At 40.8% G+C, this 18,596-nt stretch overlaps 1 protein-coding gene and 1 non-coding gene across 2 annotated transcripts in view; one reads left to right on the forward strand and one right to left on the reverse strand.

Annotated features, from left to right (window-relative positions):
• dync2h1 (dynein cytoplasmic 2 heavy chain 1) overlaps positions 1 to 18,596 on the forward strand; it is a 154,574-nt gene that overhangs the window by 65,667 nt on the left and 70,311 nt on the right. The window contains 1 exon segment of the mRNA XM_062418496.1: positions 124 to 196. Within this exon segment, the coding sequence (XP_062274480.1) occupies positions 124 to 196 (73 nt within the window).
• Positions 18,054 to 18,126, reverse strand: trnam-cau (transfer RNA methionine (anticodon CAU)). The gene has a single exon. It is a non-coding gene; the product is annotated as a tRNA-Met (tRNA).

An 18,596-nucleotide genomic window follows, 5' to 3' on the forward strand; every position in this document is an offset into this window, starting at 1 on the left:
GATATGTGACATTTTTATTTGATATGAGTGGGACTAATCTTCTTTCTTACAAGCGTTCATGGATACCTTTTGTTTTTTTCTAACTTCTTTTATCTTTTTCTCTGTGCTCTTCCCTCTTTCCAGTTGTTATTGGTTCAGGCAGTCAGGCCAGACCGACTGCAGAGTGCCATGGCAGCCTTTGCCTCACAGGCCCTCGGTAAGTGTTTCATCTTATTATTATTACTATTTAAAATTATTTTGTCAGAGTTGCCTAAGTGTGCTGGACTTCAGCTGAGCTCTGTTCAGAGTACACATCAAAAGCATGTATTATTCACAATTTCTCACAAAAAAACCCCATAAAAACGTATTCACTTTCATGGTACTATCATTCTACCTTTCCTTATTTGCCCTCATTTGATCAGACCAATACCACTAAAATGAGTATCACATTAATATACATTCAGCACTTCTTATGCACCCCTTTGAAGTGTATTGCAGGTATGGATTTTAAACAACAGATAAACTGACATTATAAACTAAAAGTTTGTACAAAACAAAACAAAAAAAGATCAGCTGTTGTAAAATGTGAACAACAATATTTGTGTTTATTCTGATAAATGTTCAGTAAGTATTTGGCCCCTCTGAATTGTTGTGTGATTCCTCACGAAAATTAGCAGTGAACATCAATTCAATCCAGTGTTGTTTTTGACAACCATCTTAGATTTAGTCTTAGTCTTAGTCTTTTGGACTAAAATGCTTATTAATTTTAGTCACATTTTAGTCACTTCTATATGTGATAGTTTTTGTCCAGTTTTAGTCGACGAAAACTCAAAAGGGTTTTAGTCTAGTTTTAGTCAAAAAAAAAAAGAAAAAATAAGTATAGTCTTTTAACAAATTAATTTAGGTCAATAAGTATTGGAGATTGCTGTTGGGCAGTGTCACACATAAGTTGTGAAAATAGCAGCAGATCTATAAGTTCAACACATTTTCACAAATAATAACAATAATAAAGGAATGGTTTTAGACATATAAGGTTTCCACCCAACGGCAAATTTCTGATCTAAGGATTGTGTATTAAAAATATATTAAAAAATATCCTTGTGGCGAGCCTTAAGGTGCCGCTTAAGGTTGGTCGTATTTTTTCCGCCTACTTTGTGGCCACATTTGTCACCGTCTTCCTTCACAATACACTCTGTTTTATTATCCGCTGGGTTATATTTAAAATACACCCATATGTCGTCTCTGTGTTGAGCACATTGTGCGCTGCACGCCAGGTGGTGGGCGTGACCAAACAAGGATAGAATGCAGCAGCCATAGACTGTAGGCAGCAGCAGATACTTTCTAGGTTTTAATTGACACACACAATAAGGAGAAATGTCATGCATTTTAAACGTCTGACAGATCCCCCACTTACATTTTCGTCCATTCTCGTTTCGTCAACGAAAACTCACACACGTCTCGTCATGTTTTCGTCATCAGAGAGCTATGTTTATCTCGTCACCGTCTCGTTATCGTCATGAAAAAAAGTGGCGTCAATGAAATTATTTCGTCATCGTCATCGTTGACGAAAACAACAATGATTCAATCCAATTCAATTTTTATTTATATAGTGCCAAATCACAACAAAAGTTATCTCAAGGCACTTTCCACATAGAGCAGGTCTAGACTGTACTCTTGGCATTCCACCATGAGCAAGCACTTGACGACAGCAGCAAGGAGAAAGAAACCTCAAGCAGAATCAGGCTATAGTTGGTTGGCCATCTGCCTTGAGCGGTTGGGTTAAGAGGGAAAGAAGTAAGGAGAGAGAGAGAGAGTGACAGAAAGAGACCGAGAGGCACATTAACAACAATAATTATAATAATAGTAGGGTCGTCATAATAAACTACTTTATCTTTGCACTCATTCTGCTATATAGAAATATGCTTGTTGTTTTCAAAAGAACACTTTGCCTTCATACTCCTCAAGCAAAACATTCTCAGATAAGTCTTTTATGCTGGTCCTCTGAGCTATAGTTTTCTTATCTTTTATTTTTTTCATTTATAGTCCTCTCCATCCTTTCTCTTGTCTTGATCACTGTGAGAATGTCACTGTCCTTGAGTAAATGCCACACATACGAACACACACTTCTCTGTTTTCTTTTCTCATTGTCTCTCTGTCACACATAAGCCTGTTCAAGCATGCATGCACATACAGAAATGCAGACACACGCACACATACACACACAATGTTATGATGTTGCTAGAGAGTGGTCACTTTATTGTGCTTAATGAGCCCATTCATTCAGTCTAGATAATCCTAATGGTGTGCTTATTTCTGACTGCATTATCTAGGACACTGCTAATTGGTGTCAGGTAAAACTAATATGCAGCTGCACATGTATGTGTATAAAACAAATATTTAGTTTTGTGAACGTGCAGATTAATATTACTGTATTCACCCACAAAAATGTGGAATCTATTGAAAATTGTTAAACAATATCTAGTTTAGCCCTAGTTTCAAGTTCCAGTTAAAACTTTAAAGCAAATAGTTTTGTATTTCTATATCGAAACCCTACTCCTTCAATACTACTTCCATAAAAATCACAGCGGTGCTTCCTGTACACCAGTAAAATGCAGAGAGAGGTTGGATCTGGATATGGTTATAGGACTGTGAAGGGTCGTCCACACAGAGCGATAACTATAAAAATTAAAGCCGCAAGCGGCGATGGCGGGCCCTCGCTCAACCATGCCACCGCGGGGCATGAGGCATGGCGGGGCTGTGGCGTGAAGCAGAAAGTGAGAAAAAACCTGGAAGGAGGCCAAAAATGCAATGTTTCGTTCATCCAGTAGGGGGCAGTCACAGGTAGTTACACATATGGTCTGGTGCGTTCAGGGGCGGCCCCTCATCACTCATGTGAAGTTTGGAGTGAATCGGATAAAGCAAGAGGGAGTTATGAGCATTTGATGGTTCATCCACCAGGGGGCAGTAATGGGATGCGTGCAGGTGTGTTCAGGGTCAGTCCCTCATCACACATGTGAAGTTTCGTGGAAATGGGACAAAGCATGAGGGAGTTATGAGCAGTTGATGGTTCATCCACCAGGGGGCAGTAATGGGATGCATGCAGGTGTGTTCAGGGTCAGTCCCTCATCACACATGTGAAGTTTCGTGGAAATCGGACAATGTTGATGCAAAAAATGGCACTTCCTGTTTCCACTGGGGGGCGACATGAGCGACACCCCTATCAGATGGAAGAGGTCTCCACCCTGGACCTGTGTATCAATTTTCATGATGATACGTGTTCAATAAAGCCATCAAAGAGATGGAGATGTTGCGTACCTAATTTGAACTTGATCGGGCGAACGCTGTGGGAGGAGTTAATTTTAGGCGAGAAAAATCAAAACCAAAATGGCCGACTTCCTGTTGGGTTGAGGTCAGGAGGTCAAGAGGATTTTTTGCATATGTGGGTATAATACATATGTGTACCGAATTTTGTGAGCATAGGACAAAGTTAGCAAAATTCCCTATGGGCATTTTTGGACTTTGTAGGGGGCACTATTCCGCCATTCTGCGTCGACCATGTGCGACCACCCAAAAATATCGAATTTCGGATGAGGCCGGACGTCCGTGCAAAAGTATAAGCATTTTCGCATTTGGGAAAGGGGCGAAATTGGGGCACGAAATGTCGGAAGAATAATAATAATAATAATAAACATTACAATTTCAATATAGCATTTTTCCCCGGGGGTCTTCCATACCACATGATTACTTGATTACTTGATTACTTTGGGGTCACTTGCACTTTGGGGTCACTTGCACGTTGGGGCATGAACGAATTTCAATAGGGCTTTCGCCAGGCGACTTGCAGTCGCCGCTCGGGCCCTAATAACTATGACTATGAAGATAATGATGTGAGCATCCACACTTATGAACTGTAACGTCCTGTAAACAGCGTTGTCAAGCACACAATGCTCATTCCAGCTGTGTTGGCAGCTAATGAAAATTGACATGCTATTGATGACCTGTTACTGCTGTATGTTGTACAGAGAGAAAAAAGAAAAACCCAGGATGGTTCACAGGCGGGTAGTTTCAGTGTGTTGTGTATTTCGGGACACTAGTTGCTAATGGCGCTTTCCGCTATACAGTTATAATAATAATAATAATAATAATAATGACTTCGATTTATATAGCGCCTTTCAAGGTACCCAAGGTCGCTTTACAAGAGTGGGAGTAGGGGGGTAGGGGCAGGGTGGGGGTTTAGGGAGGGTAGGCAAGAGAGAAGAGGTGTGTTTTGAGGTGCTTTTGGAACTGTGACAGAGAAGTAGCGGAACGGATAGGAGGGGGCAGGGTGTTCCAAAGGGTAGGGGCAATTGCACAGAAAGCCCTGTCACCAAAGGTCTTGAGTCTGGTGCGGGGAGTGCAGAGTAAGTCCTTGCTGGTGGAGCGCAGGGACCGTGACTGGGTGTACGGGTGGAGGAGGTCGGTGATGTACTTGGGTGCCAGTGAGTGAAGTGATTTGTAGGTGAGGAGGAGGATTTTGTAGCTTATGCGTTGTTTGATTGGCAGCCAGTGGAGTTTCTTGAGGATCGGGGGTGATGTGCTGCCAGGGCTTGGTGTTCTTGGAGTTCTAGCACTACTCGGCTCGACTCGACTCGGTACAGTTCCAGGAACAACCTTTTCCATTACAAAAAAGTACCTACTCAACGTGGGCGGGGTCGTCATAGTACAACTCCGCGAAACTGCTGTGACTTCGTTTTATACGCGACACAAAACACATAAACAATGGAGGACATTGAGGCAGTGGTGTACTTGCTGCTGTATGTGGCTTTTTGTCACACACAAAGCAAGAAAATTGAGCTGTATGGCGGTAACGCTGTTGCTGGTATTTAAAAATGCCGGGTTTGATTCTTGTGTGGGACGGCTCATGACTCTTCCAGTGACAACTCTTCTGACCAATCAGTGGCCCGCAGTCTGTTGACATCACATTTAGTATCGGCTCAGCTCGCTTGGAACCTCACCAGAGCAGGTACTAAAAAAGTACCAGGTACCAGGTACTATCCCTAGTGGAAACGCAATAAAAACCGAGTCGAGTCGAGCTGTGTCGTGCTGAAACTGTGTAGAGGAAAAGCCCCATAAGATGTTGTAGTATTTACAAACCGAACTGATGTTGAAGCGCGTTGTGCAGAAGTGCACAGATGACCAGCATTTATTGCACACTGGTAGAGGCACACAGTATGAATACAGATCTGAAACCTAAAAGATTCAATAACTTTGTTGTTTTTCCCCTTGATGGAACAGAGGATGCTACTTTGTTTGACACTGGGACTGACACAGAGTCCGAGGACAGTGAGCTTGGTGAGCTTTACAGTGACTTGGGTGCAATATTTGCATACAGCGACAGCTCTGATGAAGACGTTTAATTATGTCTTTGATTACGTTATATTATTGTAAAAGATTACAACCAAATGTTTAAACCACGTACCTTTTTATGTCGCCTCTCTAAAAGTTTTAGTCCACTCTCGTCAGGTAAAATGTACAGACTGGTCCATACAGTATAATAGGTCCAAGATTTACATGGTTAAAAGTTATGAAGATGGGGGTGTAAATGCCATTGATTTTGATGTTATGAATGTCGTCTTAAAACTGAAATGGTTAAATATACAGTTATACTGCCTCAACGTGCCAACAAAGTTACTCATAAACGTTGCGAATATGTCACAATAATTAACAGTATACATTCTAATAATTATCTATAACATGTTCACTTATAGTTCCACTCAAAGGGCTAGAAACAAATATAACTAACTTAACAACTTCATATAAAGATGAGCATTTTTCCGTTGCCATGACACTACCAAAACTCTTATTGTGGTTCTAGCAGTAAATACACAGTTCCAATACACCCTGTATTCCCTTTTTTCCCTCCTTTGTTTCATTTCAATTTGATATGCTGTACATTTCATAATGCAGTTGCTCAACCCAAGACATAATATATTGGATTTCTGTGACTTCTTGTGCTTTATTTGTATGTTTGTAATTTGCAATAAAAATAAATAAATACAAGTATAATAGGTCCAGGTCGGGAGGTCGGGGTTATAGGCCACTGTGTCTTGTTAACTGTAGACCGGCAGTGTCCATTTTAGGTTTATGCAGTAACAAAGACATGGTGCTGAAAGCTCAGCAACACAGACAGCGACGGGCAAACTTTAATCGGAGTGTCTATTTGCACCCCTGGTACAAATAGCCTCGGCCACACAGCTGAGCTATTTGCACCCTAGACGTATAACGACATGAAAACATGGCGGACATTAATCTTCCACGCCAACAGAAAAGGGCAAATTTAGAAAGGTTTCATCTCTAATGTTTGTTCCAAAGACATTTCTGGTGGGAAAGTTGTATTATATTTTCATCATCTTTCCTCGGTGAATGCATGCAAGTGTCAGTTTGTCAGTTAGAAATAATTTGTCGCCAATATCTATCTTCCGTATTAGCAAACATGTTGGGCTGTCACATCAGTTCGTAGGACCTGTCATTAGTGCAGGAGACAAGGGTTCGAGTCTTTGCAGCAGCAGTTATTTGTTGATAATGTTTTCAGCGGAAAAACTCCACTGCATTTTCATAACTTTGTTAAGTAAATGCATACAACCCGAAAATATCTGAATTTAAAACCTTCAGGTTGTTATATGATGGAAATCAAATCTTGACAGATAAGTCTATGGTTGCCATGGATACCAAATACATTTCAGACCTCTGAAATCTCAGGCATTGGCCGTGAGACACGCATTTCAAGCCGCTCTCACGCTCACACGCCACACCTGACATTTATTCACGCCGGGAAGTGATAGATCTCACCGGACAGAAATTATTATATGATATACAGAAGAGAACAGCAACGTATATTTATCCCGCTGTCCCGGTGGGATACGGGAGACTTCCGCATATCTCCAGACGCTCCCCTCCGACACTCAGTCCCGCAGCATGTACTCCTAATTGTACTGGGTTGCAAATAGCATACATTGATATTTGCACCAAGACGGGTGCAAATAGAACACTTTGCTATATATACCAGGGTACAAATAGCATTCGCTTCTAATTGTACTGGGGTGCAAATACCATTCGTTGATATTTGCATCAGGGGTGCAAATAGCCTTTGCCAACTTTTATTTTGAAGAGTACTGGGGGGAAAAAGCACACTAGCCAATCAGGGGACCCGCCCACCAATGAAACGAAACATGGAGTGGTAAATTTGTTTTTGGTGATAAGAACTAAAAACAAGAAATTGAGCTGAATTTCCGATTTTCATTTTTTTCCCCCCAAAACGAAAAAACGGACTGTTTCCTTGATTTTCGTTTTTTTCCCCAAAACTAAAAAACTAAAAAACGACTTGGTTTCTTCTTGTGTCAATTATTCCCAGAAAACAAACTGATAAAACGTACCGTGGTCGAGCTTATCCTGTTGAAGACATAAAGTTTTTATTTCAAAGCGGACAAATGCTGTGAATTTTTTTTAAATCTTTTAGCCCTACTGTTTTTTTTCATATAAAAATGATTCCAATCTTAGTTAATTTAATATGTTAATTATTGTTTAGATTTGTTTATTAGTTTTAAGAGAAATAAAGGCTTAGGCCTATCCTTTTGTAGAGGAGATGTTAATTATTTCATAGCAGGCCATACCAGAAATGATTTTAAATTCTTTCATTTGTTTATTCATTTACACATTGTTTTTAATATTTAAAGTGAAATTGAAAAAAATAAAAAGACTGTAAGAGCTTGATTTGAACAGAAATACGTGTAGGCTGCCTGTCACATTATTCCGACATGCATATGGTAACCCGACAACTCGATTCAAATCTTGCATAATATGCAACTGCCTTTTATTGATGTGTAATTGCTCAATAATATACTCCCATGACATTTTAACATGATAAAAATCATCACTGAAACTCATGCTAATGGATTTTCTGATATTCTGTATGAAAAAAGGAACATATTCAAATCTTCATATTTAACAGTTAAATCTGGAAGTCACGTGATCAGCTGGACAAGATGGCGGCTTAGGTCGAATTCGCTCAACCCAGCATTGCTATTTTTATTGATTTCCACCGTTGTGACAACTATTACTTTTCTCTTTTGAGTGCACCACTGACTATAAATACGCCATGACGGATTCGAGCAAGAAATTTGAGCCAGGGCTTGCTGTAAAGACGAGAGGGATGTCCGACATGGAGGCCATTGCAGAAGCGGTACTTGAAAAACAACGTGGCTACCTGGAGACACGCTTCGACAAACTTCAGCAGATGGGAGAAGACACGGAGGCAAAATTGGGAGCCATTCAAGCTGATTTATTTTCTCTGAACGAGAGTATCGGCTCCGTCAATGTGGAACTGGACAAAATACGGTCGGATGTTGAAAGTAACCGTGGGAAGCTAACCAGCTACGAGGCCACGTTGGAGACCATGCAATTTAAGCTAGCGGACATGGAGGATCGGAGCAGGCGCTGCAATGTCCGCGCCATCGGGCTACCAGAAGGGATCGAAGGGTCCAACGCGGTCCAATACCTCACGAAATCGCTGCCGAAGTGGTTCCCCACCCTGGGCAATCTAGACGGCGAAATCATGCGTGCTCACCGTGTGTACGGTGACAACAGAAAGAGATCCGGGCCCCGCACTCTAATCTTTAATACGCTCCGCTACACAACACGCCAACTTATCCTTCGTGCAGCAAAGAAATCCCCGCTCACAATGAATGGACGGCCGGTTCGCTTGTCACCCGACTACAGCGGCTACACTGTCAAACGGCGACAAGCTTTCACTCAAGCCATGAACATGGCCCGAGCCAAAGGAGTGGAGTTCTTCCTGCTCTACCCCGCCACACTGAAGGTCAAAGCGGCCGGCAAAACGGAAGCTTTTCAGTCCGCGGAGGAGGCCGAGGATTTCATCAGCTCCCTCCCGGCGCCGCGAGTCCCACTTGCGGCTGGGAATGACGACTCGGTACCTGGACAACCAGACGAAGCTGCGGGCTAACCATGTCGGAACTGAATCACTCTACACGGTGCCTGGATTAAAGCGCTGACCATCACTCAGAGCTTCTACCACAGTATGGTTTGTTGATCAGAGTGTGCGACAGGTTTTCCTTTCTCCTTTCTTTTTATTATCAGCGAGATGTGACATCTCTAGCCTGCCTTGCATCAGCAGTTAATTTATAATCATTATATATATATATATTTTTTTATATATATGTTTTGATGCTTAAGCTACAGGCTCTTGTTTTCATTCTCTAAGAACAGTACTGAGCATACCGCCACTATTTTTGTGTTTTGTTTTGGCATAGTTTGCTGCTTGGTTAGTCATGGTCACTGCCAGCAGGAATGATGAGGACAATCTAACTTAAGGCTAACCCTTGCACTTGGTCATCTCTAAGTTATGTTTACTATGGACTCAGTTCATCTTATTGCTCAAGTGTCGTTGCTCCATTTTTTTTATTATTTTTTTTTAAATTCTAAACTTTCCGGCCTTTGTTATTTGCTCACCAATTTAAGCTGCGTTAAGTATGAGTGCCGGGCATGTGTACCGCTAACACGAGACACTCCTAGAATCTTGTTGTTGTTTTCCTCTCTTTTCCTTTTTTTTTTCTTTTTTTTTTTCTTTTTTTCAGTATTAAGTAAGGAAAGTAAGTTAGTTATCTCTGCTGGTAGCAGCTCATCCTGTCCTGATATCAACGGTTTTGTTTATTATTTGCTGGGTTTGAGGTTGAAGGTTGAACCTTTGCGGCCCCATATCCATACTAGATCACGGATCAACATATGAGGGTTTTATTATTATTTTTTGGCTTAGTTATTTTGAGCCTTAATGTTCATGGGGTTTTACATGTTATGTTGTTTTTCGGGCACCATCAAGGGGTAATGGGGGGTAAGGCACACACATTTTGTACGCTTATCTGTCAATGTGGGTCAGTTTACCACAACTGCTGGCTCTATATTTTCTCTTTGGGTACATGGTCGTTAGGTTTGAGTTCAGCATGCAGTAATGGGTGATTTATCCGTTTTGGTTTGGAATTGCGATGGGTTAAATACACCACACAAGAGGACCAGCGTCCTTACTCTTTTGCGTCGGCGGAAAATTGACCTGGCTCTCCTACAGGAGACGCACTTGTTAAGCAGAGACTCTGGTCGGATGGCCAACAGATTTTACCACACAATTGCTTCCTCTTCAGCGGAAGCGAAAAGTAAAGGAGTAGCTATTGTTTGTAAACGTAATCTAAATATTAAGGTGTTGGATGTATGGGCGGACACTGCAGGAAGGATGGCAGTAGCCAAGGTTGAATTGTATGGGAAGAAGGTAGCTGTTATTTCTGCCTACGCTCCAAACAAATTTGACAAGACTTTCTATGACGTGCTTACACAGAAGTTGTTAGAACTACCTGAATATTCTCTCATTGTGGGGGCAGATATGAATGCGGTGTGGCATACAGATGATCGATCTAGCTTAAGCGCCTCCAAGGATCAACAGCTAGCAACTGCAGCTTTACAGTCATGGGCCAAGACCCTTGGCCTGATAGATGTATGGCGTTCCTTCAATCCAACCATGAAAGATTACTCCTTTTTTTCAGCCAGACATAAATCATTCTCACGGATAGATTTTCTTTTCACTTCACCACAACTTTTTCAAAAAATAAATGATGCTGCCTTACTACCTATTGCATTATCAGACCACAAAGGAGTATTTTGCTGTGCAACCTTGGGCTGCTTATCCAAACGTGCTGCTAGGTGGTGCTTTAATACCACTTTGTTAAAAAATGATGATTATAAATCTCAGTTTTTGTCCCATCTAAAGGAATTTTTGGACTTTAATTTAGGCTCAGTCAATGACCCCAGGATTTTATGGGATGCAGTCAAAGGGTTTATACGAAGTAACGCCATCCGTTTTGCCTCAAATCTGCGTAAGGATAGAACAAGCTTTGGAAGCTGACTTGGCTAGAATAGAATTGACTTTACAAAATAACTATTCCCAACAGGTTGGATTACAACGGGAAATCATTAAAAAGGAAATTAATAATATTTTGAAACAACAGTCAGAATTCCTGATACATAGGACTAGACAGCGTTACTATTTTCAGGGGTCTAGACCCAGCCATCTCTTAGCTTCCAAAATAAGGACCAACGAATACTTTGCTGACATTCCTTCTGTCAGGTCAACAACAGGCCAAATTCTGACTGATCCTAAGCAGGTGAATGAGACCTTTCGCACATATTATTCTAATTTATACCAATCAGAGATACAGTTGGATAGAGATAAGTGTCAGAACTTCCTTGGCCAACTAGATCTACCACAATTGGCAGTGGCTGACTCTACGCATCTGGACGCACCCGTATCACTGGAAGAACTTAAGGCAGCAGCTCTTGACATGCAAAGAAACAAATCTCCAGGGTTTGATGGAATACCTCCAGAGGTATATGTGGAATTCTGGGACATGCTGAGCCCGCTACTTCTAGACATGATCATGACATCTATAGACAAAGGAAGTTTTTCACGAGATGTCAATATAGCTCTAATATCCTTACTCTTGAAGAAAGATAAGGACCCTGTAGACTGCAGTAGTTATAGACCTCTCAGTTTATTAAACGCAGATCTTAAAATATATGCAAAGGTGCTAGCCAGACGCATTCAGAATCACATGCCGACATTAGTCAGTTGTGATCAGACTGGATTTATAAAGTCTAGGCTAGCTGCAGACAATGTCAGACGACTTCTCCATATAGTAGATGCAGCAGTAGACAAAACGGCACCAGCTGCAGTGCTTTCCCTTGACGCTATGAAAGCCTTTGATAGGCTGGAGTGGTCCTTTTTGTGGGCGGTCTTAGGGAAAATGGGTTTCGGAAATAACTTTATTCATATGATAAAGGTCCTGTATTCAAATCCCTCAGCTCTGGTACTCACCGGGCAACTCTCCTCTGCGCTGTTCCCTGTCACCAGATCATCCCGACAGGGCTGTCCCCTGTCACCGGCACTTTTTGCACTTTCTCTCGAGCCACTAGCTCAGATGATTCGTCAGTCCCCCAATGTGCATCCTATTTCAGTTCGTGATTCATATCACCACGTAACGTTGTATGCTGATGACGTGTTGGTCTTTATGGAGAAGCCACTACAATCTATACCGAACTTACTGTCCATTTGTGCAGAATTTAGTTGTCTCTCAGGTTTTAAGATAAACTGGACCAAATCTGCGTTACTCCCCCTTAATGATTCGGCTAAGGGGCTGCAATTTCCAGTTGGCATCCCAGTTGTCCAGGATTTTAAATACCTTGGAATACAAATTTTTCCATCCTTGAACCGTATTGTAACGCACAACTACTCAAAAATATTTACTAAAGTTAAAGCAGACTTGGATAGGTGGATGAGTCTCCCTAACTCTCTTAGAGCCCGTGTCTCTATAGTCAAAATGAACATTTTACCCAGGATTAATTTTATCAGCTCAATGATTCCCCTCTCTCCTCCTGTCAATTATTGGAACAAAATACATTCTTGTGTGTCTCAATTTATTTGGAACAGAAAGCGCCCGCGCCTTAAACTGTCCATCACACAAAGAGGAGTGGCCAGTGGTGGCTTATCTGTTCCAAACTTTAAGTTTTATTTCTGGTCATTCGTACTTAGACCATTACTTGTGTGGCGTGACTCTGATGCCTCAGTTTCCTGGCGCAGGCTAGAAGAAAACTGTGTGAGACCCTGGAACTTGCAGGAGGTTCTTTTTGCTAACATATCCAATAAACAATGCCAATTACGTTTTGGTCCAATAGTCTCACAACTCATTCAGACATGGCGTGCGGCTGAGCTTCAGTGTAAAATCTCCTGTAAGTGGCATACACTCACACCGATCCTTAACAACAATGGCCTATTAATTGGAGGGAGACCGATCTCTTGTGCTGCCTGGTGTAAAAGTAATATTCGCACTTTAGACAAGGTATATAGTGACACTGGGCTGCGCACCTTTCAAAATATTAGAGACAGGCACAATTTGCCTGCGAACTCGTTCTTCTTCTATCTGCAACTTAGATCATCTTTACAGGCGCATGGTGCTCCGGTACAACAACCATTATCCATTCACCCACTATACAAAGTACTTGCCACTCGAATCAAAAAGAGAGGGTTAGTATCCGCACTTTATCATTTCTTCCTGGAGGCCTCCTATAATGAACTACCACTTGACAGAATGTGGAGGTATGATTGCCCTAATTTGGACTCTGATTTTGATTGGTCACAGGTCTGGGCAAATATTAGAGAGGCTTCCCGCAACCCCGACCACCAGCAGATCCACTTTAACTATGTACACAGAACATATTTGACCCCTCGCAAACTCCATTGTATGAAGTTGATAACTGATCCCTTGTGTAGCCTATGTTCTATGAAGGCTTCTGGCACTTTTTTGCATATGATGTGGAACTGCCCTCCGGTTTCACAGTTCTGGTCCAAGGTGGCAGCCAAGCTTTCTGAATTAGTATCAGTGACCATACCAGTGACTATACCTGTCCTTTTGCTAAATGATCTGTCACAAGTTAATATTACTAAACTTAAAAAGCGCACTGTACTAGCTGGCTTAACAGCTGCCAAGAAGTTGATAGCCTTAAGATGGAAACCTCCCCATTCTCTCACCATCAGACACTGGGCACTTACTTTCCTAGATGTAATTTATCTAGAACTGTCAACTGCTAGAATTAATGGCGCTAGTGAGGCTTCCATAAACAACTGGCGTGCAGCAGCTGACACACTGAAAGAACTTATAAGATAAGCTCAATGAGACTCTAACCTTGTTTTTCCTGAATGGGTTGTGTGCGTGTGTGTCACGTCAGATCTATACTCCATAGGGTGCTAGAGAGCGTACCGCTGTGAGTGTGCTGTTGGGGTGGGGGGTGGGGGGTGGTGCCCATTTTCATTTTCCTTTTTTCTTTTTTTTTTTTTTTTTCTTTCTATTTTTTTTATATAATTTTTATGCACATTTGTTTTGGTTTTTCTTGCACCTTATTGAAGTGCAAGGTTACACTATCACTATTATTATTATTTTTGATTTAGTTGTTACAGTCAATTTTTGTACTGTCTCTATTGTCATTAATGAGTCATGTTTCTTGGTTGTAACTTGTATTCTTTAAATAAACATTTGATCACAAAAAAAAAAAAACAGTTAAATCTGATCCGACTGTGAGTGATGAATGTGTGTGCATGAATGAGTAAGAGGTATGCTGTGTGACGAGGCTTGATGTCTGACGTCCTTTTTGATGTTCTGAAGTTCTGCCTGTGTTTGCAGTGCAGGATTGGTTTGTTTGTGTATACAGGAGCTTATAAACTTTTCTGTCCATCATTTTGTCAGCAACTTCTGTGTGTCTTTGGCCGTCTGTGAGCTGCTTGCTATCTTGTTAATACCTAATGCAAAGAATCATTTTCCAGACAATTTAGCTGGATAGTTAATAAAAAAATTAATTAAAAATATAATTCAAACACTTCAAAATTGTTACGCTGGTTAGATTTACAGAATTCACAAAATAAAACTGTGAAACAAATTTAGAGCACTAACCAGCACACAGCATCATCAAAACAGTATGGTCCCTCTCATCATCAAATTATAAATATTAAGTGGCCTTCCTAAGATGAACTGCCTGCATAACACAGCTTTTATTACACAAGTGAAAGGTTAATTTTGTAATTTTTTTTCATTCAAGGACACACAGCTACAGATAATTATTTATTTCTTTCATCCCATCACTGCTGTCACAGCAGGAAGAGCAGTGTACAATATTCATGCTGTTAGAAACCCATTTAACCACATACATGCTCAAGAAATCAGGCGTCTCAAATATAGGTCCATTAACTTGATTCTCTTAAGCCCTGACCACATTATTAAATCTGTGTTTTATATGATGTTTAGGACATCAGATTTCTGCAGCCGGAACACAGTTGTCTTTGTTTGTTTTTCGTTCTTTCTTTCTTTCTTTCTTTCTTTCAAATGCATGCAAAATCATTTTAAAACTCATATCGGTTGTGTTTACCTTGGGGAAATCTATATGCTTGGACATCAGCATCTTTGCCATATAAATATGTATTAATGAATAAACAATAACTCAAGGCCAAACATTGCTCATTTTAATGAGAAAATCCACCCATAAATTCACATAGTGCTGTTCCACTGAATTTTGACAGTGATGTCAAACTGTATGAGTTTGTCATGTCATCAGGTAAAAGTTTGTAATGTGAAACAAAGTCATTTTGTGAGCTCATGTTAAGTTGAGACTGCAACCAAATTGGTTTTATTTAACTCTCAGCTACACCAGGAAATTTACCCACATGCTCACAAATGTACTTTCACGTGTTGCATTGCGACTTTTTTACATGAACGAGTAATGTTACAGTTTTCACCAATAAAAATGTGGCATCAGTTTTGGAAATTGTTGAACAATATCAAGTTGAGCCCTTGTTTCAAGTTTCCACTACATCTTTACACAAACCAGTTTTTGACTCCTATGCCAAACCACTCCTTTAGTGCTAATACTCCAGCACAGACATAGTATTTGCGCAATAAGTAATAATAAGTATATATTGTTCAGTTTTATACTGTATTTTCCTGCAAACAATATTAAGCCCTAGTTTTAAATTCTTAGTAAAGCTTTATACCAACTTATTCCTGATTGTTATACACAATCACTCGTTCTTCAGTAATATTTAATTAGATATCTTGTTGACAGTGTTGACAGTGGCATTGATTTTCATTTGGCTAATGTGGCTCCTTGTTGCCCTTACATTGCTTCCTCAACCCCCCCTAACCCTCCCAACCCCCTATCTATGCAATAGTTTGTCCACACGCATGATTATTTTGGGGCTCCTATAAGATTGTTTGGTTATCAACATCAGGGACGGCTGTATGTTTTTCATATTTTGTTTGATATTCTTATGCAAATGTACCCCTTGTATTGTTTTTGGGGGTCATCTGCTTATAAAACACTCTGCTTATAAACCACTCTGTGTGAAGCCGGAACTCACAACTTTCACATTATGAAACTGACGTGCTGCCTCCAATGAGGCTGTAATAACAGGTGCACATATTGAACAATAGGAACAATAAGAATTATTTCAGTATACTCACAAACAACAATGTATCTGTGCATCACATTGACCACATAGGGGCTACAATCATCTTAATATGATTGGCATTCTAGGCCAAGGCTTCAACAGCTCCTGAATATATCGAGTTATTATAGTTAAAGTTGCAATAAGTTAAACAGTAACAATTCAGTGTCTATACTCAACAATGGATCTACACACCTTCAGGACTACAATCAAATTTGTGATCTTTGTATGATTTTTGTGTCATGACCCAACACTAAAGCCATGGAAAACGCAGGTTGTACTAAACAAAAGAGTGACAATGTAACTGCGGAAACAAAAGAGACAATGATACGATGGCATGTGGCAGACAGTCTAGTCAGCAATGACTGTGTGTGAGGCATGGTGGAGTGCTGGATATTTTTTAACAAAGAAAGATGAGTGGGAGAGTGGACTGAGAGCTTCCCTAGAGACAATCACAGATGTACAATAAATTACAAAACTGCTATATGAGTGGTTGTGTGAATCATATTTTGTTGTTACATTTCATACAACACCTGCCCTGTGAGATCTCCAAACCTTTGGATTATAAGGCCCGTTGCACTACAATAGCGTAATATCATTCTGTTACCTTTAAAAATGTGCACAAACACGTGACACAGAAACATATATTACATACAGTTTTGAGAATTCTTAAAGCAATATCCAGGTCTTCTAAGTTTCAGCTAGCTTTTCATTCCTCTGTCAAACCTTTTCTCCTTCAATACTAGTACTCCGGTAAGGTAACATTATTGACAATGTGCAGTGTCTGCTCTTCACTGTATTTTGTGATTTGTCTATAATAGCTGGCCCGTGTGAGACTTGAACTCACAACTCTCAGATTATGAGGCTGCCTGCTATGCCAACAAGGCTATTAATGATTAAGGTCAAGGTCTGTTGAATGAACATTGAATTTACTTATTAAGACGTTGCAGACAAATACATGTATTTGCTTTGTAATATGTTGATCTATGTTTGCCATCAGAGCTGTTATTACTATCTCTGTGTTGGTTTCCAAACCAACTGTTCTCTAAGACCCGCTCCCCTTAGTTACTGTTTGGATAATGAGAAATAATTTGTCCTGAATTTTGATTATTCTGGATTGCATTGGACTAGCCATATAAAGATGAAAATCTGTCCCTGACTGACAAATTTAGACCATTGGTTGGCACACCGTGTTTTCACTGTCCAGTGATATACCTGAACTTAACCTAGTCTTGTTCATGTATAGGTTGATATTCCTAGCACATCTTATTTTAACAGTATGTCTCACCCGTTGTGTTTTGTGGTCGTCTGATTTTAAAAAACCTGCCCGTGTGAGGCTCGAACTCCACCCTTCAGATTATGAGACTGACGCGCTGCCTACTGCGCCAACGAGGCTGTGATGAAGAGAAATAATTTTTCCTCAATTGTTATTGTTCTGAATTGCATTGGACTAGCCATATAAAGATGAAAATCTGTCCCTGACTGACTGACGAATTTAGACCATTGGTTGGCACACTGTGTTTTCACTGTCCAGCGATCTACCTGAACTTAACCTAGTCTTGTTCATGTATAGGTTTATATTCCTAGCAAATCGTCTTTGAACAGTGTCTCACCCTTTGTGTTTTGTTGTACTTTGATTTTAAAACACCTCCCCCATGTGAGGCTCGAACTCACAACCTTCAGATTATGAGACTGACGCGCTGCCTACGGCGCCAACCAGGCTGTGATGACAAGAAATAATTTGTCCTGAATTGTGATTATTGTGGATTGCATTGGACTAGCCATATAAAGATGAAAATCTGTCCCTGACCGACTGACGAAGTTAGACCATCGGTTGGCTGAGTGTCATACGGCAGGGTGTTTCCACACTGTCCAGCAATATACCCAACTTTAACCTAGTCTTGTTCAGGTATAGGTTGATGTTCTTGCAAATTGTCTTTCAACGGTATCTCACCCACTGTGTTTTGTTGTCCTTTGATTTTAAAACACCTGCCCCGTGTGAGGCTCGAACTCACGACCTTCAGATTATGAGACTGACGCGCTGCCTACTGCGCCAACGAGGCTGTGATGACGATCAATAATTTGTCCTGAATTGTGATTATTGTGGATTGCATTGGACTAGCCATATAAAGATGAAAATCTGTCCCTGACTTACTGACGAAGTTAGACCATTGGTTTGCTGAGTGTCATACGGCAGGGTGTTTCCACACTGTCCAGCAATATACCCAACTTTAACCTAGTCTTGTTCAGGTATAGGTTGATGTTCTTGCAAATCGTCTTTCAACAGTATCTCACCCATTGTGTTTTGTGGTCGTCTGATTTTAAAACACCTGCCCCGTGTGAGGCTCGAACTCACGACGCGCTGCCTACTGCGCCAACGAGGCTGTGATGACGAGAAATAATTTGTCCTGAATTGTGATTATTGTGGATTGCATTGGACTAGCCATATAAAGATGAAAATCTGTCCCTGACTGACTGACGAAGTTAGACCATTGGTTTGCTGAGTGTCATACGGCAGGGTGTTTCCACACTG

Source organism: Scomber scombrus, chromosome 5 (genome assembly GCF_963691925.1).
Source record: "Scomber scombrus chromosome 5, fScoSco1.1, whole genome shotgun sequence".
Classification (NCBI taxonomy): Eukaryota; Metazoa; Chordata; class Actinopteri; order Scombriformes; family Scombridae; genus Scomber; species Scomber scombrus.